Below are 21094 nucleotides of genomic sequence, written 5' to 3'. Positions count from 1 at the left end.
TCTTTGAGCGAGAGCCAAATGAATGATGACCTTAATATAACAGCATTTCAAACCACCGAAATAGCGATCAGATTCAATAGTTGTTAACGGAGCCATCAGAGTCATAACCACCGCCGCCGATATCTTGACCCTGTACGGAGGAGTCGTCGTCATCGACAGTAGTGACACAAGACGAACCAGTATCTGAGTCTGCGCGAGCAACCAATCTACCACCCCGTCGGTGGCAGGCCTTGTGGGAAGCGGCATGTTGGGCGATACGCTGGGAACGCTGGGCGCCACGCTGGGGGCCTTTGCCGCCAGTTACGACCCCCGACGAACCAGGGCTCAATCGGGGGTCCGATCGAGCAACTAGAGAGTCGCTGTCATAGGTGTTGCCGGCTTGGGCGTTGACCGAAATGGCAATGGCCAAGATAGCGAAAATGTTGGAAAGCTGCATCTTGTAGGTTGAGTAAGATAAATATTCCACAGAAAAAATGATAAGTAAATGGTAGTGTCAAGAAGTGATTGTTTAAAGTGTTTGATAGTATGAATGATGGCAAATAAGCTGAAAAATGAGTGATAATGAAAGGCGTTTTTATATTGAAGTAGAAAGTCTGATGGACTAGCCTCTAGGTATTATTGCACTTCAAAGAGCCCACCCAGTATCAATATTGAGAGATACACTTTAGGGATTACCTCATTAAAACTCTACACAAACCTGTTTTGCCCTTCTGTGCATAAAGCTGTTCCCAAATAATATTAAATAAGATCATACACAAGGCTGCATGATAGCGAATCATTCCTGTACAAGTCTCCAGCCCCACTTTATACCACCGAAATCTTTATTAAAACCTATATCTGTATTCCGTACTACAAGTTCAGCCGATCCGAAAATGTGAACTTGGCCAGTTATATTAAATTACGTCACTTGATAGCCCGAATCGCCCCACGAACTATTTACAATGTTGAGCATATACTGTTCAAATAGTCCCAGCAGGCTCTAGATGCTGGTTGATGTTAGCTAAACGTTGTAATGCCGTTCGTTCTCATCTCGCGGTGGAAGAATATTCGCAACAGGGTTTACTTATAATAGAAAGCATGGTGCGAGCGGATTGGTTGAGCAGTGCTTGAGAGCCATAATTTACAAATTACACCGAATGAAAGGCCGCTTTGTGTTTGTTATATTTGTGCTGGCCAATATGCAAAATACCTCTTTTTTTTCTCCCTATCAAGCGTTCCGCCTATTATAGGGGCTCATCCGTGGTCACCCATATTTTTCCATGCTTTTTGCATACTTACCTTATGCCTCAAATACTAGTGTGGTGAGGATAGAAACGCCTCTCCCTGAACAGTACAGTGCTATGGGCCATGTGAGCTTTCGGGATTTTGTAATATTAATTTCTTTGTCAAAAAGTAAACGAAAAACAACAAACCCGTAGTAGTTACTTGGAGCTCCCCGCAAACAGGTAGGTTGGTAAAGACCAGCGCAACTGTACGCTAACAAGGAGGCACTCTTGACCTGCTCCCGTAGTATGACCTAGCCACTCTGATTTGATAAACAGTTATACTGGTGGTTTAGGGCGGTAGTAATAATTACGCTGCTGCATCTGGCCTAGGGAATGGCATACCAAGCTATTGTGGCTATTGGTTACATACAACTTCAGAAACCAAGTCAAACTCGAAATTTTCTGTTTGGACAGTGGTTTCGTTTAATTCGGCCACGTCAAGAATGTCCCCCTCGAGGAGTTAGACCGCATTTTGAACATCAATAGCCATGTCAGTTACTCGTTACTCGTGGGGCAGATGAGCACCTTGACGCCGGAGGCCACATTATCATTATGAGCTCCACTGCCGGCCAGGCCCATGATACCCCCAAGCAACTATTTACTCTGCTTCGAGGGTGCCATCAAGTAATTTGTCCTGTGCATGGCAGCTGGTAAGTGTCTCACGAGGCCCAATCATGTAACTGCCTACACGTAGCTGGTCATGTTCGACATGCTGAGACTATCAAAGACTTTCGCCAAAAGAAGATCACAGTTAACCGGATATTTCTGGTATGTAATTTCTTAGCTCAATCTAACAGGGGAACATTTCTAGCATTGTCTGCAGGTGGTATCAACGAACGACATGTACCACGCCGTCTGCAAAGAGTACAACTTGATTGCTGATAGGTGGTACGCCCTAGACGTGCCCGATTCTGACGTAGACAAGTTTGCCGGGTCACGCTACAAAAAAGCCAAGTCTGAATGCCACGTTGTTCCGCATTTCTAGGTAGATAATCATATTCGCTCTACCCTCGGCCTCATTCATGAATACTCGAATCGAAATCGCCAAGCGCGTGAAGAAGGCAGGGGTAAAAGCGTACAGCTTCGAGTACCCAACAACATCCCCTCCGCATTTGATCTTGCTAGTCATAAGCCATCAACCACATTTCAGTCGTGTTTAAGGTTCCTCCGGAAAAAACCCGAAAAGAATATACCGCTTTGCAATCTTGGGTATCCCTCTCATATCTACTGGGTGTAGATGTACGCGGACTTGATGCCCTCGCGAGAGGGCTTAAGGTCCAACTCCTGTTGCTGAGTGTAGATGTAAGCGGAGCGGATACCCTCAACATCGTTGGACTCCTTCTGTTGAGTGTAGATGTAGGCGGACCTGATTCCCTTGACGTCGGCCTCCTTGGACTGAGTATAAATATAAGCCGACTTGATGCCCTCCACGTCGGCCTCCTTTGATTGAGTGTAGATGTAAGCCGATTGGATACCCTTTACGTCGGCTTCCTTGGACTGGGTGTAGATGTAGGCCGATTGGATACCCTTTACGTCAGCTTCCTTGGACTGAGTGTAGATGTAGGCCGATTGGATACCCTTTACTTCGGCCTCCTTTGATTGAGTGTAGATGTAGGCGGACTTGATGCCTTCCACATCGGCCTCCTTTGATTGAGTGTAAATGTAGGCGGACTGGATACCCTTCACATCAGCCTCCTTGGACTGTGTGTAAATGTAAGCAGACTTGATGCCCTTGACCTCGGCCTCCTTGGACTGAGTGTAGATGTAGGCCGACTTGATGCCCTTGACCTCGGCCTCCTTGGACTGAGTGTAGATGTAGGCCGACTTGATGCCCTTCACCTCGGCCTCCTTGGACTGAGTGTAGATGTAAGCCGAGTTGATCTTGGGACCCTGGGCCCTGCGAGCGCCAATGGTGATGGCATCCTCAGTGAGCCTGCCCTCCTCGACCTCCTTGAGCATGCGCTTGTAGCCCTGCCACATATCCTTGGCGGGGTATCCCACGGCGGGGACGTCCTTGCCGAGGAACTCACACAGCGGGGCCCAGCCCATGGACGGGTCAAAGACCAGCACCTTGCGGTCGGCAGCGGCGGCCATGACGCCGGCGTTGTGGCGGCGGTAGGCCTCGCGGCCGTTGCGGAGGAAGTTGTCGGCCCAGAGGTGTTTGTGGTACAGCTTTGCCAGCTTGGACGGCTCGGCCTTGGCCTTGATGTAGGCGACGTGCAGGGTCTTGCACATGGACTCGAACCAGGCGTCCTCGGCGCGCTTGGTGAGGATCACGTGGGCGTTGGGGTAGGCGGCCAGGAGCTCCTTGTAGAAGATGGAGGCGGGGAAGTCGGAGACGGCGTTGTAGCCCTTGAAGAGGTCGTCAAAGAACTCCTGGGTGATGACCTCGGAGGCATCCTCCTCGCCGAACTTGGCCTCGATGGCAGTGCACCAGGCGTCGTGGTGGTTGTTAGGTCCAACGGTGGTCATGTGATAGGACTCGCCTAGTCCAAGGATCTGGAGGGCCTGGCCAATAGCTGTTGGTTGTGTTAGTCTTTTGGTGTCTTGGGTAGGTAGGAAGAAGGAACTAGGAAGACGGATCGGCTTACATTGAGTGCCAGTGCGAGGCATGCCGAGTACGAGGACTTGGGGCGCCATTTTGGATGATGTTTGTATGGTAATTTGGTAGATGTGTAGTTGCACTAAGTTGTTTTAGATTTGCGTAGTATGCAGTAGTCTGACGTTTTTGAGCATAATTAGAAGACGGCTATTCCACAATATATATGTCAAACACCGATGTCCTGTTGGCGAGTCAAGCATATGTTCATCCGGATCAGGAGCCCCAACCTTTCCTAATACACGTAAACATGTATCTACCGGCTGAATCAAAAACTCTCCGGGTTCTGAATAACTTGATTCAACCAGTCAAGGCGGAGCAGCTCAGTTAGGCGAGCTTGAAATTGATTGACAAGTGAAACTATTGTCGTTAGCGAATAAACAGGAAGCGTCTAATTGGAGGTGTTGGCATCGAAGACCACACCCGCCGGGTATATGATTCGGGTTTCCACCTTATCACTCGTGGGGACGTGGCTAAGCGGGTTGGGAGCTGCCCGGTAATTGACTCATTGAAAACATCGAGACTTTCCGGTTCTCCCGACCAAAAGAAAATGTTAAAATCTCCGGATTAAATTTAATTCGTTGCAATTACGCGTACATTTACACAGCCACAAGAGGTTTACCTATTATTTCTTGCGAGGTGCGGGAACCATTATAAATGGTCTTCCCGCCTTACGGTCACCTCCTCTACAAGCTATACCAATAAATCTACAAAAGAAGCAGCAAACTACATCCATGTACTACACTGGTCGCCCAAGCTTACCCACCGCTTTCATTGAGCCCCCCTTTTCCCCCTCAACACTAGTTAACTAGCTAGATACTGGAGTCTTTCCAATATTAGGTACTATGGGTTCCTCGGTTGCTTAAAGGAGGTAGTAGTCCTGTGATGGTTGGTTCTGCAAAAAACCGTTTATCCCAACATGTATGTCTTCAATGCTAAGTTTTGAGCAATTGAGGTTTGGAAAACCTTGGTCCCCAGCTTTGAATCAGATGAACCTTTGCATCAAAAACAAGTTACGATACTTTTGTTTGGATGAAAGTTAACCAGAACTGGATAAAAGTTACAGCCAAGCTCAACAGTATTGGTTCTAATTCTAGTCTAGGCCTTTTTGAGACGTGCAACAAAATCTTGGTTAAACTGACTCAAAACCGGTCCACACGGAACGTTGCGGTTATTGCGGAACCCCGGCGATCTTTGTGTTTTTGCATTGAATGTCCAAAAGGGAGCAGGGATGGATACCTTTGGATTGGCTGGTGGAACGAAGGTGCAAAACAAGAAAAGAAAAAAAAAAAGGGACTGCCGGTAGATTTTCCCTCTTTGAGCTCACCTTCTCTGTAACCTGTACCTACCAATCAGGAGGATAACTAGCAAACAGCATCCTTGTGCTACGCTGATTCAACCAGGACTGATCAACCCCCTTTGATTATGCCCCCTTTCACTATTAAACAGACATTCCTTACTCATCTCAGGTAGGTATTCATGCAGCCTCCACCATCAGCAGCTCGCCTCTTACCCACAAAACCTGCATGAGAGTCACGATGGCCCTACAGCTCGAGACAGAGCTGGCCGCTTGGCCTTCCTCTTGCACCGCTGCCGATACGAGATTTGGCCCAGGGCTGCCATCTTCCGAATGCCGAGGCGGCTTTGATTTTACGTTGGCCTTTGAGCATATTGTGTTATCTCTGGTGCCGGGGTCGGTATTCCTAGCTGCAGCCATCATTCGACTATGGCAGCTCAGCCGTGCCCGAGTTGTTTCCCAAGATAAGGGCCTCCAAGCAGGCAAACTATGTACCGCTTGCGCTCTTGGTGTCAGTCAGCTAGCGGTGGTGGTGTTCTGGGCCTTACCTGACACTTATCGGACCACTGCATCACTGCCGGCAGCTGTGGTGAATCTCTTGGCAGCGTTGACGATATTGCCCTTGTCGTACTGGGAAGGGAGACGAGCACCCAGGCCGTCGGCTGTGTTGAACGTTTACCTGCTCGGGGCTTGCCTGTTCGAGGCGGTGCAGACAAGAACACTGTGGCTTGCAACAGAGGAAGGCGGTGGTGATCATGTGCGACGGCTTGCTATATCCTTATCTGTCGTTCTTGGTGTCAAGACGATCCTTCTTGTGCTAGAAGCAGTTCCAAAGACTATAATAGCAAAAACTCCAGGGGCGCAGAACTGGGAAGAAGAAAAACAGGAAAGCAAACATCAAAAGGGGGAGAGACAGGCACCACGTGAGCAAACAGCCGGGGTTTATGCCCGAAGGACATTCTGGTGGCTTAACAGGATCCTCTGGACTGGCTTTCGAAACAGCAAGCTCCGAGCTGACGACCTCTACGAGATTGACGACGAAATCAAGACAGAGCGATACAGTGAGGCGCTCGCGAGCGCTTGGGGAAGAGCCGACAAGAACAAGAAGCGGGCGCTTCTCCTGAGCACGCTTAGCGTTTTGAAATGGCCGCTGCTGATTCCCGCAGTCCCACGTTTTGTACAAATATTCCTCAACCTCGCCCAGCCGCTCCTACTATTGCGTGTGCTGCAGCATGTCTCCAGCACGCCTTCAGCCGGCACTGCAGCCGAAGAAAGACACGTCGGCCAAGGCCTCATCATCGCCACGGTCCTGGTCTACTTCAGCCTCGCTGTGTTCAACGGCTACTACGGGTCCAAGATCAACCGCGCCGTTGTTCTAGTCCGCGGCGCACTTATCGACCTTATCTACCGGCACATGCTCGAGTTGGATCTGACGACTTGCAAGACCACCGCCGCTTCGGGCCCCGCCGGTCTCGTGACAATGGATGTGGAGCGCGTTGATCTCGCCGTCGATAAGCTGCACTCGCTATGGGCCGCACCCATAGAGGTCGGTCTTGGTATCTTCCTCATAGAGAGGCAGGTCGGATGGGCTTGCGTAGGGACGGCCGTTGTGGCTGCAGGGTGCACGCTGGCCACCACCAGAATCAGCAGGCTCTTGCCCAGCCGCCAAAAGGCATGGAACCAGTCTGTGCAGCGCAGGGTGGCGCTCACCTCGACGGCGCTGAACAACATCAAGTCGATCAAGATGATGGGCGGCTTTGAGCGTCACGTTGCCGACAGACTGCAGGCGGCAAGAGAAGCTGAGCTTGACGCCTCGGCCTCGTTCCGGAAGTACATGACCATCGTGAACACACTCGTCATGGTACCTCGCCAACTCTCTGCGCCCCTGGTTCTCACCTTGTATGCTCTAGGTGTCAACAACAACAACGGCACGTTGCTTACGGCGTCGAGAGCGTTCACGACGCTTGCTCTGATTGAAATAGTAGCAGTGCCTATGGGGTTGTTGCTTCAGGCGCTCCCCAGTATAACGTCTTCACTTGCTTGCTTGGACCGCATCCAGGCATTTTTGCTGTCCAAGGCTCGAGTCGATCACCGAAGGCAGCTGCAGACGGCACACATGAATGAAAAGCTGAAGAATGATGTGACGATGGACATATCAACCGTTGATGAGGCTCCAGATTTGATGGTGTCATTCAAGAACGCCAGCTTCTCTTATGCCACCGGCGAAAAGGGTGCGAGCTTTACGCTAAGCCAAATCAGTATGGACTTGCCCCGGGGCAGCATTACGATAGTGGCAGGGCCTGTTGGAAGCGGCAAGAGTACCCTCTTGAAGGCCATACTCGGCGAGCTTGAGCTAGTGGCAGGAGAAGTGCACGTAAATCCGGGGCCGATCGGCTTCTGCGACCAGAATCCTTGGATAAGCAATGGCACCATACGTCAGTGCATCAAGGGCAACAGTGAGTACGACAAGGAACTGTATGAAGATGTTGTGCACACCTGCGCCCTGGACCAAGACATGATGCGTTGGGGTGAAGAAGGTAGCGGTAGCGGTAGCGGTAGCGACATGAATGTGGGAAGTCGAGGAATGGCTTTGAGCGAAGGCCAGAAGCATCGGCTTGCCCTTGCGAGGGCGTTGTATTCGCGCGCGCCGCTATTGATTCTGGACAACACCTTCCAAGCGCTCGATTCACAAACCGAGGCCACCATCAGGGACAGGCTTCTTGCTCCAACCTCCGGTTGGGCTGCTCGACACGGCACGACTGTCGTGCTGGCAACGACTTCTTGCGATAATGTCCTGCTTGGACATGCCGATCAAGTGGTGACTCTGGACCAGAATGGCAAGATGGTTCCAAGTGAAGCAAGCACCCTTCTATTCAGTGAGGAGCAGTCACCTCCCAAAAATGAGCAGATACAACAGCCATTTGAGCAAGCTAGACCTAAAATGAAACCCAATGCTCTCAACGACAAGAAGCCATCAACGCAGCCAGCAGTGAGCAAGGAAAGCTCCAAATCTGTCGGTACCTATCGGTTCTTCTTTGGGCCAGTCGGCTTCCTGAGGTTGGCCGTTCTCATCCTAGGAGTGATATCTCTGGCCGTCCTGACACGTATCCAACGCATCTGGGTGCAGTGGTGGACCGAGGCCTCCTCCCGCGATGGCTATCCTACCTTTGTCGGTGTTTACTTCACCTTTGCTGTAGGAGGCTGCATGAGCTTTGCTTTTGTCTTTTGGTGGCTCTTCATGTCCGTCACACCAATCACAGCAGGCGGACTACATCAGCAACTGGTGTCAACCATCTTCTCAGCACCCCTGTCCTATTTCTCAGGCATAGACTCGGGCATCATTCTCAACCGCTTCAGTCAGGATATGGCTGTTCTCAACGGTATGCTGCCCGTGAGCATCTTCCAGACCACATCAACCGGTGCACTCATCATCGGCCAGCTCGCCCTAATCATGTATGGCGCGAACTACATGAGCATTTCCCTGCCTTTCACGCTCATCACACTATGGCTACTTGCAAACTTTTACCTGCGCACCTCTCGCCAGCTGCGTGTCCTGGAGCTCGAGTTAAAGGCACCCATATACACGCTCTTGAGCGAGACAATGGAAGGATTATCAACCATCCGCGCTTTTGGGTGGCAGTCTTGGTACCGCGGCCGCTGCCACGTGAGGGTTGACGGGTCCAAGAGGGCCATCTATCTTTTATTCATGGTCCAGCGCTGGCTCGGCTTCGTGCTCGACTGCACAGTCGCTGCGTTGGCCACTTTCATGGTCATCTTGGCCACGCAGCTCCGCGAAAGTACCAATTCTGCCTCTCTAGGCGTAGGACTCTCGAGTATAATAGGGTTCAGCGTTCTCGTCGCCCAGCTCGTGGCCACTTATACCGAGGTGGAGAATTCCCTCGGAGCTGTGGATCGCATCAGGGATTGCGTCGAGACGGTGCCGTCCGAAGAAGACGAGTCGAGGCTTGTGCAGCCGCCTGCCGAATGGCCAGCGCGAGGCCATCTGGAATTTCGCCATGTAACTGCCGGGTATACCAGCAAAGACGGCGTAACCACCGAGGTCATCCAAGATTTGACGTTCAGGGTTAAACCTGGTCAGAAGGTCTGGTTATGTGGTAGAACTGGCAGCGGGAAGTCGACGATTCTAAACCTTCTCCTCCGTCTTATGAATGCAAGCTCGGGCGAGATCCTAGTCGACGGTGAAGACATGGCGCGAATTAGCCCCTCGGCCGTCAAGAAAGCATTTGCAGTCATCCCGCAGTCACCATTCTTTCTACCGGGCACGACGATTCGCGTAAGCCTTGGTCTATACGCTTCAAGCTCGGAGGGTGATTTGGCTCAGATACCAGACGAAGAAATGATATCCGTCATGAACGAGGTAGGCTTATGGGACCACGTAAGGTCACAGGCTGGAGAACTAGGGTTGGGATTAAACATGGACCAGCTTCCGCTCTCGCATGGCCAACGCCAGCTATTTGGTTTCGCCATGGCGATGCTGAAAGTGAAGAGGCAGGGGAGCAAGGTCGTCCTGATGGATGAGCCAGCCAGCGGATGTGATCAAGAGACAGTGATGCAGTTGGGCGCGCTGATCCGACGGGCCTTTGAAAATTGCACAGTGCTTGCTGTCACCCACAGTTCGGACATTATTTCTGAGGAGGACATGGTAGTCTCGCTTGACAATTAGCTAGCTAATGAAGCTGGAGAATATCAAATACAAGTTAATATCGTGAGTTATGCAAGTGGACTCTATGGCTACCAAATCTTCATGGGTATGGTCTTATGTACCACCAACTACAATTTTTCTCCCAATAAGAAAGCTGAATTTTTCCACGTCTCTTACATTTGTGGCCTTCCCATTATCAACTCTTAGGAGGCCCAAATTCTTCCAATTCAACTCGTTCATCGGGTGGGCAGTCTGGATTGTCTTCGCGTCCAGCCATACGTATTTCCCCAAAGCAGTACTGACGGACGGAGCAAAAGCGCCTACGAACCTCTTCTTCACAACGGGCTTGGAAGGTTTCCAGCATCTCACTGAGCGGACAAGGGGGTTTACGAGGCGAAAAGCTCGAATCCGTAACGAAAGTGGAATCCGTAATTCGTGTAAAAGGGCGAAATTAATTCCCTGTGGTTTTGGCGGCGAAGTCTGCCATAAGAAAACCAACTTTCCCAACCATCCTGCAGGTAAGCGACATAGGCTCTCAGGTACGGTCACAGCGACGCGTTACAGCGTTTAGTCTGGCCATCAGCTTCGGGTTTGTAAGCAGTCGATAAACAGGCTATCGACTTTTGAACGGCTTGTCAGATGCTTCCAGCATTTCGACACGGTCGTTAGGGATAATCCATACGGCTTCCATACGTAGCGTAAATACAGAGTAGCGGTTTTTTTTTGTCAAACCGGGTTAGGTTTTATGCCACTTGTGATTTGCTTTTGAAGTTAGGGATAACCTGGGTGTTCGCTGCGTGTTTCGGCAAGCCCTTCCTTTGCCTACCCTGTAATAAGCATACCGACTCGGTGAAGTGTTGGCCAAAGTCGCTAGATTAGGAATCTACTAAAACATGTTTCATAACTACGGGATTGCCAGTTTGTACCCTCTTATTTGATTTCGGTCGTCTTGCTTCAGACAGGACTAATCTGAGAAGGTTATTATATGCTTATATAACCTTGTGTATTAATAGAATATCCACCTGGTTTTATTTAAGACATTACTTTCCCTGATCTATCCGATTTGTTTCCTGCAAAAACAAGCTTTCACTCTCAGTCCTGCTTTACAACCCTATTTCTCCAGTACATTGTTATTAGATACCCACAACTATACTATACCTTGACGGTAACACTTTGACCCTACATTTTCTGCTATTATCAAAATGAAGATTTTCCCTGTTTTCTTTGCCATCCTTACCTCCAACTTCGTGGCTGCTGCGGCCACTCCTGCCGGCGCTGCCCCGGCTGCTGCTCCGGCTGCTTCCCCCGCTGCTTCCCCCGCTGCTTCCCCCATCCCTGATTTTTGCGACCAACAAAAGCAAGCATGCCTTGCTGCTTGCAATGGTCAAGTTGTAAGTAATGTTTCAAATTCAAACAAAGTCTTCAAAGCTCATCATACTCACAAAAATGTTTTATTTCGTCTTCATCCCCAACAGAAACGGCAATCTTGCTCTGAGGACCAAGACGCAGGAGTATGTCAGTGTATCAATGGGAGCAAATAAGAAAAATTTCAAAATCACATAAAGAACGGATGGAAGTGTGAAATTGGGGGCAGCTTGTACCTCATTTGTCCATTACTATACTTTTTGAGGGCCACATGCCAAGTGTCAGCGTCGAGGGATCGGGGTACTCGCGGTTGGTCTGGACCTAACTCGCCCCCTGCACTCAAAATCAAACTACCGTTCACGGACTACTGTCAATGGAGAATTACACATACAGCTTGCTTTCTTTGGCTCGCGAGATCCGTGTTTTGAAGCTTTTTCTTGCCGGGGAAGATGACCACATGTCCAGCGAAGTGTTTTCATACACCCCTCGACTGCGGGCCGCCCTTTATCGCGCTGTCGTACGTCCTGAGCGACCAAGAGCCGCGAAACGTAATTGAATGCTGCGGACTCAGTCTTGAGATCGGCCCCAGCCTGCACAGCGCCTTGCATAATCTTCGACAGCAGGACCGTGACATTCCACTCTGGATGGACGCCATCTGCATCAACCAAAATGATAAACAGGAGAAGTGCAACAAATGCCACGATAGCGGAACAGGCTAGGGAGGGAGAATGTTTAACTTTCGGGGCCAAACGCACAAAATGCGGAGGAACAGGGAAATATCCAGAGTTAGAATGCCACAGATTCTAGGAGATTGGGTTTAGGTCGAACACAGCAGACCAAAAATGCAATGCGCTCGGCAATGGATCCAGCGCCATTTCATTTCCCTGTCGTCATTAGCCACAAAAACTATCGCGATTTTGATGCTGTGGTGATGACAAGAGGCAAGGAGCCGGCGGTGCCCAAGGTCATACTTAGCCATCAGACTCTGTATCATACAACTTACCAAGCAACTCATCGCGCCCAGCTTGTCAAGTGACAACCAGTATTACACCAAGTCAGCAAAGACCGCCGCTGTCACGGCATACGTAAAACTGTCGGAAGTGACTTCTCCGTCATTGAAATGAGCCGAGCTACCAGCGCTGTCACTATTCCTAAAGCTTCTGGAAATTTCAGACTGCGGACCCTGCTCATATCCGCCTGAACCATCAAGCGCCATGTATTGCTCGACAGCGGAACCCAATCAGAGCTGCTTAGAGGCGGAATGTTAGTTATACTAGGGGCCTGGGTAGCCAAGGACATCTAAATGCCAATCCGTAGGCGGTGGAACTTTTGGCCGTGGTACTCGTGGGCACCTTACGATACGGCCTGCTGATGCTCATACCACTGCTGCATATTTAAATGGGTCATCTGCCCTGATCCAGCAAATGATGAAGCCGGATGGTGGCTCGAAAAACTATAGTTTATAGCGCCGCGGGGAGGTGCCCACAACACTATGGCTCTGCGGCGAGCGGAAGTCAATATCAAGCAGGAAGGTCTCTGCGAGAGTAGGACCCACCTTTTGCTGCAACCATCGGCCGAGCATTTGTATGGTCGCTTAGATATGTGTATACCCTGATGCTTTACGAGATTTGACGACTACTTATCGTTACCACATCGCTTCTACCTTTCTCAAGTTTTGATACCAATTTGCCTTACGTACTTGTAAGAACCTCATTTTATTCCTTATTCCCGAACATTTATTTGGGCGAAGTCTTTTTGAAAGTTGACTCATAGCAGTGCAGTTCTTGTTTGGCTTAAAAAAGGGGGCAGAGGATTAAACCAGAGTGGAAAAAGCGTTCAAAAATGCGGACGAGACAGAACGTCTAGACTAGACTAGTTAATAATGACTTGATGGTACGCTCACCGTGCAGCGCCCCGCCTGCCAAATGGCAATTGTTTTTGCACAGAGTAGCCGCCATTCGCGGTTGGAGAGAATACATTACGGGACAGAAATGTCTCCCGCACAGTATCGTGTGCCTGGGAGAGCTGCGGTTGTCTTGTACCAGTTACCCTATCGGCACTAGAAACCCATTAATATCGAACGACATTCTTGGGTTGCAGCAAGTAGACCAACTGTTTGCCACACATCATCGTGCGACTCTGGACCCCGCATTTTGCCGGCCCATCGTGGCTCAAATGGCTTGATTGATGCAGGAAGCTGAGGATCTCGTTTGTAACCTTTACTTCCACATGCAGCCCGAGCAGCTATGGAAAAACGCATCCTCGTCAAGGCAACGTCGGATTCAATTCCAGGCCATCCATCCGACAGCAAAGTTACGATAGCAAACTTGATTACTGAGAAGGAATGGAGCCGTCAGTAGGACGAAAAGCAGGATGAGATTATTTCTCGAGGAACGTACGACGCGGATAATACACGATGCTACTTCCTGTTGATCAACTTGGAGATAGGAGCCGAAAGTGAAGCCGAAAACGGAGGAGGAAACACAAGCGCGGAGCTCAAGGTGTATAAGTGGGAGGACGGCCAATTGTAAGTTACATGGACGCGCGAATAACCTCCTGTTACTTGTAAAACTTTGTTACTAAAACCCGTTGGCAGGAAACCGCGGACCTCCAATGCGGCCCTCGTCACATACATTGATCAGGAAGTGGCTGAGCTCAGATCACCTCGGCGGCCTGGCCTGACCGATGATCAGTTCCGTGAGTTATACTGGGAGGCCGAGTTTAATGACATGTTTAGGCAAAGAGAAGAGCAGAGAGCGAGGAGGAAGGAGAGCTTGAAAAAATGGAGACAAAAAACACTGAGGACTCTTGGTAGAGATTGGCGTGCTGTGGCTAGACCCAACTCACATGGGGAGGGTCAGGATCCCTTGGGTCTTTGTTCACTTAGGCGCATGCACGTCTTTCCTCTTCTTTATAAACCATTGCTTTCTGTTTATCGCCTTGTATCTTTGACGGCATGGAACTCCCATACGCCAGCCTCCCAACGGCTGGCGGCCGATTCCTCCTGGTTGGCGAATGCGTCTTCACGGGTTTAATGACGGGCGAAGGCATGCGTTTGCCGAATGTAGAACCACAGATGATTGTGCTTGAATAGGTAGTTACTCTCTGCTGGTAGCTTCAATGAACAATTTGCACAATATCGAAACATCGGAATACTATCTTGTACCTCTCTGTCAAGATTCTTCTCCATCAGCTGGTGTCCAATGAGTCAAGGTAAATTGCCTACTTATAGGAGCGCTAGGCGAGGAAATGAAGAACAGCTCTGGTGGTCTTGATTCGTCTCTCTCGGTGTCGCAGAAGTTAATTTAGATGCTTGGTTGCAGAACAGCAGTGCAACCCCGGCCAAAAGGAGCATCAGTAACGCCGCAGCCAAGCATGAACATAGCACGCGGTGCGGGGCAATGGTGATATTTCCTACCAGAAAATGACGATAATTCCTCTCCTGTCCAATCTCTCCATAAAAGACCCCAATGTCCTGTCCGAATAACATCTCGACCCGGCATTCCTGGAAAACAAAACTCACCAAAAATCGCCACCAAAAACATGTCCGACCCCAAACCCCCCTCGCCAAAACGCATCCGCGTCGTCGTCATGAGCGCCAGTCGCTGCGGCACCATGGGGCTCTACACAGCCCTCAAGACCCTCGGCTATTCGCCCTGCCACATGTACGAGATGATCTTTGTGCACGGCGAAGAGCACCTCCGCAAGCTCAGCGACGCCATGGAGGCGGAGCAGCACCGCGGTCAGGTGCCGGCCATGGACATCGACGACTTCCTCGCGGGCCAATACGACGCCTTTGTCGAGATTGGCAGCTTTTTTCCCCTCACGACGCTGCACTGCTACCTGCCCGACCCGAACGTCAAGTGGATTCTGGCGGAACGCGACCCGGCAAGGTGGGTGAGCTCGCTCGATGAGACTGTCGCCTACGTTTACCGTTCCTGCTCGGCCGTGGACGCGAGGGTGTTGGGGGTAGTCGACCCGTGGTTCCGGGCGCAGCGGCGCTGGCTTGCGGCGTGGTTTAGGCGGTGGGGAGGGAGGGTGCCGGGCGAGCCGGGGTATAAAGAAAGATTGCAGTCGAGTTATCTCGAGTAGTGAGTGCTTAAGCTGGAGGTTATCGACGTCGGGTTCTTGAGTTTGTGGGGCATTTTATACTAATGGATTTCTGTAGCAACGAGTTGGTCAAAAGCAAGGTCCCAGCTGATAGGCTTTTAAATCTCAAACTGGGTAAGCCTTTCCTCATTCCCCAGAACAGGAGAAAACAGTACCTAATTTGACTTCCATATACACAGAGGACGGTTTTGGATGGAATGAAATCTGTGACTTTCTGGATCACCCTGTGCCGAAGGAGCAGTACCCCAGTATCAACGACAGAACAGAATTCAGGGCGCTCGTTGATGGGCTCGTCAAAGTTCACAAGCTATCGGCGATGAGGAGGATGGCGGTGGTCCTCGCGCCAATTTTTGGGGTCGCCACATATCTCTATTGGCTTTCGTAACTTTCCCAGGTCGGTCAAACGAACGTGCAGTGTTGGGCCGGCTTGACATCAGACTTGGACCTTTAGCTCTAGTTGTATTTAGGATCTTTCATTGTTGTAATTAAGCTGCCATGATCTGTGATCAGCCTGCCGAAAGCAGTTTTCAGTGGAGACTTCATGTGAACGTTAAGTCTGAGACGGTAATTATAGTAAAAGATGTCAGCTAGGGTCAGGCAAGTTCCGCTGCCGGTTTAAACTACGGGGCTTCATTTTTGATTGAAACTCCATATGAAACTACGTTATACAGCTATCATTCCATCTGGTGTCCCTGACTCGAATCCAACCTCTTGGGCCCTTGGTTTTAATTCTAATAGCTCGGTCTCGGTTTCCCCAAGTATTCGTCAACGTTACCTTCCCAACATTCTGGAACGGCATATATCTCTACGAAAGAGGGCCATCTATCACCGTCCAACGTTAACTTGCATTTCTCTGATAGGTGAAATGTAAATTCTTCTCCCTCGATGACTTTATTGAATGTCCCTGGCGCTTCGTAGGTGACTTGGCTGAACGTTTCCTGCTCGGGGTTAGTGGTGATGATATCACAATATCGAGGCTCAGAATCCGAATCCGAATCCGAATCTGATAGATCTTCTAGGTCTTCTGGCGCTTGCACACAGTCTTGCTCGATACAAAGGTTTGTAGTTGCAACTTGCAAAATCAAACCGAAAACCTGCTATTCCATCGCACTTTATAAATGGTGTTGTTATTCCAAATTAAAGATTACTGATATGTGATTGTTTATCCCTGTTTGTCAATCGCTAATAGATTATATGATGACGCAGACGTTATAAATATAAGATTCACGAAAATATTCTACGTGTTAAATACAGCAAAATGTACATCTAGTTGAATAATTTATAGAAAATTGTGTCCAAATTGTACTTATTTTCTATTTCACGATTGCTGCAAGCGCATAATTAGCTGCACTGAGAGGGGTAGGCCTGCGAGAATCAAAAGCAAGACTGGACCTGAGTCAAAAGTACGAACGTTATATCCATCCCTTTTAAATAAGGAAGGGTCATTCCGGGACCCGGATCCATGGCGCATGATTTTGATAGAGTCATTTATACAAGGTAAGCCTATACCCATCCCAAGGTACCGGCCAGACTTAAAAGATGACACAAATTTAGAATCCAATTGTTTGAATTGCTAACATTACCACTTATATACACATAAACGGAACAGTGCGAAGAGTAACAACCAAAGTGATTCACGGTAGTAGTAAAACTCTCTTTGCACCCATTTTTTTAGACCGATTTACTATCAAATACTATTTGAGATTCACTTATAGTTTATCTATAGCCTTGAGAACTTTTTATCGATATGACTTGTGTAGAAAAAAGCGCAGCGTATATAGTGTTACAAAGATGAACAGAAAGGATCCACGCCACGAATAGGTCCGAGGAAAATGTTGAAACAAATAAGTTGCAAAACTAAAGTATTCCCCGATTTATTTTACCGTTAAAAGGTTATTTGATGGAAGTAAGGGGCTGTTGGCGGTTTCAGGTCTTAGGATGTGGGAAAAATAAATTTCAACCATTAGGCCTTCGTGCTAATGTTATAGATAATATTCCAGATTTTTTAAATAGCTCCCTCTCTTCACGTTCCATCCTATATTCCCATATTATTAGGTGGTTGGAGTCTGATCTCTAGTCGGCCTGCTGTTTGTGGTGCTTGGTTTTCTTTTTGAAGCGAATTGCGCCTGAATTGGAATTTGGGACTATTAACCGTGGAACCCGGTACACTTCAGCTTTAACTACATAAAGTAAATTTCTAATAATCAAGAATACAAAAATCCATTGTCAAACTCCCATGGCGCCTCGCTCAATATCTGATCTTTGTTTTTTTTTTTTTTTTTTAAAAAAAAAAAAAAGTCAAATCCAAAAAGGCTCCAAACCATCCACACATATACCCAAGACCAGTGTCTTTACCAAGGTCTCCACCCTGTCCCAGCATCACTTGGCAAATCATCGCAGAATCCCGGGCTTGGATGATACGCCTTATCTCTGTGAAAAGTCTCCCCCTGCGCACAAAGCGTGTAGATGTAGCTGTTGGCACAGAGAGTGCAGTACCTGGCAGTCAGCCGGGGAGGTGGAGACGGAGGCCGCGGCGGCGGCGGCGAGGGGCTCCGGGACCTCCCTCGTTGCTTGCTTCCCGTGGTGCCTCTTGTAACAAGCCGAATCTGCGCACCGCCGGCTGCCCCATCATCGCGGCCACGCTTGGAGTGGCCAGCCCACGGGTCTGTGGCTGTCGCTTGCCGGGCTTGTATGGCATTGCCCTGCCCTTGACGGTTCCGGTGAGCGTCACTGGCGGATGCTAGAGGTGATTGAAGCCCAGCTGCCAGTAGGGAGATGATGTAGATGGGACGCATGGTGGGTATATGGTTGTTAAAGCTGGAGTTTGGAAGGTGGAATGAAGGGCCGAGTGGAACGTGAAGAAGAGGGTGAGTGAGTCGTTGCTTTTGGGGTGAAGAGTGTGTCAAAATTTGAAGTGGCTTGCGAATATGGGTATGGTGTCTGTGTTTCTTGACTCTCAAATCGCAATGGAAAAGATATTGTTGTCTGTTTTTATATTTCGAACCCTCACGCAAAGCAATCTCGGGCCTGGTCCGTTGGAGTAAGCCCAAGGAGGCTGAATCTAAGATTACCAAGGTAGACCAGCCATTTGGACGAGAATTTGACGATAACACGGTCACACATTACCTATTCATTTGAGGTAGCTCGTTCCTGCAATGAACTTATTTACCTATTTTTATCATCTACATGTCCGTTGCATTCTACTCTGCTGCGGCAAGCCGGATTAGGCTATTTCCTGTCTCATCCTGTGGCACATTGGCTGTGCCTCTAGCACCCCCGCAAGCTGAGCACGTAGTACAAGGCGAAGCTGGGTAAAATTACTCCAATCTCGGCGGGCGGTCAGGTCCTTTTTTGGCGGCTCGGCTCTTGTGCCTCCCACATTCTTCCCCCTCAAATTCTTGGAAACGTCAGCCGGCCTACCAAAATAGAGCCGTCTTCTTCAGCACCAAGATTCTCACAATATAGTTATCTGGAACGCCCCGGACTCGCAGGGATGCCTCGTTTTCTAGTAAGTCTGTTTACCCGGCGGCATGACGATAAATCGGACCAAGTCAGCAATCAAGCGTCCATGCGGGGTTCAGGGCCATTCATGATTCCAGCTGTTGGCTACCGTAGCGGTGATGTAGCTGCCGTCTTGGACCCCTCCATCTCAGATAACCCCGCAAGCTGGCAGATTAATGCCGAGTCCGGACGACGCACCTGGATCTACAACAGGCCAGACCTCAACATCACCTTAGATTTCATCGACACTAGCCGCGCGGATCTCGATGAAACCTTGCAGGAGAACGTTACCGCCGTCCTCTTTGTTGGCAATCTCGCATGCTACGATGAGCCAGCTCAGCAAGCCACAAACTATATCCAGGGCCTGCTCGATTGTTTCACTACGCTGCGAAGCACAACCTCGCATCTTCCAATGATCTTCATTCTACGGGGCACCAAAGACTTCAGAGCCCGGCAGCAAGAGACACCCCTATATTGCTGCTTTCCGGACGGTGACGGCGACACGACGCATGAGCCTGGCGAAGTTGCAGGCATGAAGCTTCTTTTGCGCAAGATCAACCGGGTCAGCGGGCCAGGTCAAGGAGAAGCAGATCCGGGGAAAAGAGGGGAGATGTATCTTCACTTTGCGGATGACCAGGATGGGGGTGCGCTGGATTTGCGGTTCCTTGAAGCAGCGGTCAAGGAAGTTATCATTCAAAACTGCGGAGGCTATCCGGTTAAGTAAAGTGCCTCGATTTCTGGATTTCGACCAGAAGCATGTAGTACATTGCATGATTCTTTTTTTTTTATTTGCCTACCCTTCTGGGAATACAAATATTTTTGGAACCTCAGTACAAGACTTTCCTCGGTGTGTATGTCGGATTGTAAAGGAAGGATCAGAACTCAGAATCACACCGTAGTCAGATTTCAAAAGGCCTATCTGTTCTGTTTTGTCTTGTTTGATAAACACCATTCAACGCTCAAATGCACATTGCCGGTTTGACTGTATCAGAACAAAGGCCATTCTTACTATGCACGACTCAGGGACTAAAATATATACCCTGTTTCCCCATACTTTACAGCTGTCAAGATTCGCTCGATCAGATCTCATAAATAGGTAGGTAGCTGATTCAGACATCTTGATCATTTGACACTAAAAATGCTGCTAAGCTCCTCATTCATGCAATAATTATAAAGGCAGTGGTTCCAAAATTAGCAACCAACTTGTCAGTCTGCTCTTTTGCATTAACATTTGACGGCTATAACTAATTTGGTTAGATTGTAGTCTCTTGAATATCTTTTTTGCCAAGACCTTTTCATTCTCGTGATGGATAAGTATTCTTTTTTAAAATCTTGGCTGCTAGGGGTGTTTGCTTCGATAGTTCTCTGAACAACAATTTCAGCACATGGGAAAGAAATATAAAAGCTATCCTCAACCACTATTCAGTGGTTTTGTTTTTGGTTTGTGTTACTCACTCAGCTTTCCTTCTGCTTGTCTTTCATCTTTCTTTCGATTCTTGATTTTTTGGCGTTGTCTACGGCCTTCTTTCACTTTTCCTTTGCGATTTCCTTTCCAATTTCATTTGAACTTTCGTATCGATCCCATTTAATCCCTCCTTCACTAGCCTGCCAATCGATTGATAATAATATATATATACCTGCCACACCGTCAGAATGCTTTTCGCAAAGATCTTTCTTCCACTTGCCCTGGCTGCCTTGGAAGCCAGCAGCGTCCAGGCTGCTGACGATTTAGGCAGCCCACAAGGTGTCCAGGCTACCGGCAACTTGGGCAAGCCTCGCGGCCCATCCCGCTCTTCTCGCCCTTATAGGTCTGCTAGCTTCCCTGGGGCTGTTGGCTCTCATGGGGCTGCTGGCTCTCATGGGGCTGCTGGCTCTACCGTATCCCCCACCCTCTACACTACAACCACCATCCCCGATGACACCATTCGCAGCCGTTTTAGGCTCTTTGGCAGTCGCAAAGGTGGCGAGACCCCCGAGCATCCAAGGTGTCAAATCTCTCTGAAGACTACGGCAGACACAGTAGCTGGAACCCAGTCGCTCATCGCGGGCCAACTGAACGTATTCGCGTACACTTATCCCGGGGAAAGAGAGCCGCGCATAATTTACGTTAAGCCAAGTATCAAGACATGCAAACCTATTGAGGTGAAGGCAGAAGTAGGACAGCCCCTGCCCCGAAATTGGGGTTGGAAATGGGTGAGGGCTTAGAATTAAAGGCATAGATTTTTGTCAGCGGGTGGGATGTTTAAGTCCTGTTTACATCTTGTTGCAGCAAGTTGAAAACTTGCGTTGGTAAA

The 21094-nt window shown here is 49.2% G+C and overlaps 8 protein-coding genes across 8 annotated transcripts; 5 read left to right on the top strand and 3 right to left on the bottom strand.

Annotated features, from left to right (window-relative positions):
• Positions 1 to 73: 73 nt before the first annotated feature.
• PgNI_07787 (uncharacterized protein) lies at positions 74 to 436 on the bottom strand (the record flags this gene model as incomplete). Its single annotated transcript, XM_031127795.1, has 1 exon — positions 74 to 436. One exon carries the CDS (start codon positions 434 to 436, stop codon positions 74 to 76), a length of 363 nt encoding a protein of 120 aa, XP_030981172.1.
• Positions 437 to 2489: 2053 nt separating this feature from the next.
• PgNI_07786 (uncharacterized protein) lies at positions 2490 to 3905 on the bottom strand (the record flags this gene model as incomplete). Its single annotated transcript, XM_031127794.1, has 2 exons — positions 2490 to 3784; positions 3857 to 3905. 2 exons carry the CDS (start codon positions 3903 to 3905, stop codon positions 2490 to 2492), a joined length of 1344 nt encoding a protein of 447 aa, XP_030981173.1.
• A 1497-nt stretch (positions 3906 to 5402) lies between these two features.
• Positions 5403 to 9845, top strand: PgNI_07785 (uncharacterized protein; the record flags this gene model as incomplete). Its single annotated transcript, XM_031127793.1, has 1 exon — positions 5403 to 9845. One exon carries the CDS (start codon positions 5403 to 5405, stop codon positions 9843 to 9845), a length of 4443 nt encoding a protein of 1480 aa, XP_030981170.1.
• Positions 9846 to 11026: 1181 nt separating this feature from the next.
• Positions 11027 to 11387, top strand: PgNI_07784 (uncharacterized protein; the record flags this gene model as incomplete). Its single annotated transcript, XM_031127792.1, has 2 exons — positions 11027 to 11215; positions 11244 to 11387. 2 exons carry the CDS (start codon positions 11027 to 11029, stop codon positions 11385 to 11387), a joined length of 333 nt encoding a protein of 110 aa, XP_030981171.1.
• A 3271-nt stretch (positions 11388 to 14658) lies between these two features.
• Positions 14659 to 15924, top strand: PgNI_07782 (uncharacterized protein). The gene is made up of 3 exons (XM_031127791.1): positions 14659 to 15280; positions 15358 to 15413; positions 15479 to 15924. The coding sequence occupies exons 1-3, from the start codon at positions 14733 to 14735 to the stop codon at positions 15682 to 15684; spliced, it is 810 nt and encodes a 269-aa protein (XP_030981176.1). The 5' UTR covers positions 14659 to 14732; the 3' UTR covers positions 15685 to 15924.
• A 1726-nt stretch (positions 15925 to 17650) lies between these two features.
• On the bottom strand, positions 17651 to 18094 carry PgNI_07781 (uncharacterized protein; the record flags this gene model as incomplete). Its single annotated transcript, XM_031127790.1, has 1 exon — positions 17651 to 18094. One exon carries the CDS (start codon positions 18092 to 18094, stop codon positions 17651 to 17653), a length of 444 nt encoding a protein of 147 aa, XP_030981174.1.
• A 794-nt stretch (positions 18095 to 18888) lies between these two features.
• On the top strand, positions 18889 to 19524 carry PgNI_07780 (uncharacterized protein; the record flags this gene model as incomplete). Its single annotated transcript, XM_031127789.1, has 1 exon — positions 18889 to 19524. One exon carries the CDS (start codon positions 18889 to 18891, stop codon positions 19522 to 19524), a length of 636 nt encoding a protein of 211 aa, XP_030981175.1.
• A 929-nt stretch (positions 19525 to 20453) lies between these two features.
• PgNI_07779 (uncharacterized protein) lies at positions 20454 to 21005 on the top strand (the record flags this gene model as incomplete). Its single annotated transcript, XM_031127788.1, has 1 exon — positions 20454 to 21005. The coding sequence occupies one exon, from the start codon at positions 20454 to 20456 to the stop codon at positions 21003 to 21005; it is 552 nt and encodes a 183-aa protein (XP_030980627.1).
• Positions 21006 to 21094: the final 89 nt, after the last annotated feature.

The sequence above is a fragment of the Pyricularia grisea genome (genome assembly GCF_004355905.1).
Source record: "Pyricularia grisea strain NI907 chromosome Unknown Pyricularia_grisea_NI907_Scaffold_4, whole genome shotgun sequence".
NCBI classification, from domain to species: Eukaryota; Fungi; Ascomycota; class Sordariomycetes; order Magnaporthales; family Pyriculariaceae; genus Pyricularia; species Pyricularia grisea.
This window is presented reverse-complemented; position numbering and strand designations above follow the sequence as displayed.